General features: G+C 43.5%; 1 protein-coding gene across 1 annotated transcript in view; it reads right to left on the reverse strand.

Annotated features, from left to right (window-relative positions):
* The window catches only part of LOC307255407 (schwannomin-interacting protein 1-like), a gene marked incomplete at both ends in the record, with an annotated part of 6,230 nt that extends 5,786 nt beyond the window's left edge, over window positions 1-444 (reverse strand). The window contains one exon of the mRNA XM_080034089.1: window positions 415-444. Coding sequence (XP_079890215.1) covers window positions 415-444 — 30 coding nt within the window. The remainder of the gene's footprint in view (window positions 1-414) is intronic.
* Window positions 445-1,550: the final 1,106 nt, after the last annotated feature.

Consider the following 1,550-nt stretch of genomic DNA (forward strand, 5'->3'; position numbering starts at 1 on the left):
TCCTTACCAGCAGACTGTCTACACACAACATGGATTTACACACAGCCCATTTTACCCTCCCGGAAGAAAGCATAGCAAAAGCACCCTTGCGGCAGCTGTTAAAAAATGCATGATGGATTGAATTTATTTAAAAATTCCACAAAGCATGTTGTATGACATCCATTTTAGAGATAAAATGATTTCAAATTTTACTGGGGAGATGTAAAAAACCAAACAGAGATGAACAGGCAAAGATCACGTATTGAACACACCCACGCCACCTCAGAGTCACACGTCCACACATCCATTATGGCAGATTCATCTACAGCAGCTCACTCACGATGGACACATATCATGTATACCTCGGAGGATTACGCTACAAAATGCTACAGACCCCTCAGAATCACTGAAATGCAGACACAAATCCACACACACCTGGTAAACGCGTTTTTCCTGGTGTACCATCCTTCAGCGCATCGTACTAAAACAGCCGCCCTGCCCTTCTCTACACTGCAGTGGAGCTAGACCCAGGAGACCCTCTCATATACTGCAGCCCCGTGCAGGAGAGCAAGGGAGGGAGGGAACAGGGATGGGAGGGGTGAGCAGGAGTGGGGAAAGATGGAAGTGGAGGAGGAGGAGAGAGAAATGGAGGATGGAGTGGAGGGGAGAGAAAGACCTGCTCAATGCTGCCACCGCTCTCCTGATCTGTTATCTGTTCCTCCATCTTCCTTGCTAGCTGTCTTTCTCCCTGCTTTTCCTCTTCACTTTTATTTTAATTGAAGGAAAGGAATGAATAGCAACTGCTACAAATCTGTCCCTATTAAATAGCTTACAGAAATAAGGGCATATAACTGGTTGCAAAGCAAGGTGATGGATTCACTGGGCTAAAAAGACCAGGCTAAACATAGTCTGATAAATGAGACTGCGATGCTAGAGAGAAGAAACCATTAAAGAGGCCATGCTTGATTTATAAATTCAGCATTTGTGAGCAACACTGACATGGCGAATGCATTTGCTTGTCGGCCCAAAGCAGAGCAGTGCATTTCTGATTAGCCGTTTGTTTCGTCTCCTAGAGGAAACTCTTCCAGCCCATTGCCACATGACCGCGAAATAAAGTGTGATGAGCCATAAGAGAGACAAGGATGCATGCACGTGCAAGGAGAAACACAAATACTAACACAATGGCACATACGTATACAGACCCACAGTTAATTCCCACAGTGGTGTGTCACAATGCAGTAGTGTTCTGATTAAACTACACAATTGTTTTAGTCGTCTTTCATCCCTAATCTCATCAGCTCCAGAGGCCAAACATCTTCATCTTTACAGCCTTTTCCCATTTCTCTAAGGACAATGTATACAACACTACTATCATATACAGTATATACACATATACATAGAAACCAGATATGCATGGCCTCAGATTGCAATTGCTGTTATGCACATGTCATCATCCTTTTTTTTTGTCTTTTTTTTTGGGTTGTTTGTGTCTTTCTATTATTCTTAGTTATTTGTAGAAACCTGGACTTGAAGCCCTGTCTTTTCCTGAACAATTGGACTCAGGGTGGGGG

This window comes from Ammodytes marinus (assembly GCF_949987685.1).
Source record: "Ammodytes marinus genome assembly, chromosome: 9".
Taxonomy (NCBI): domain Eukaryota; kingdom Metazoa; phylum Chordata; class Actinopteri; order Uranoscopiformes; family Ammodytidae; genus Ammodytes; species Ammodytes marinus.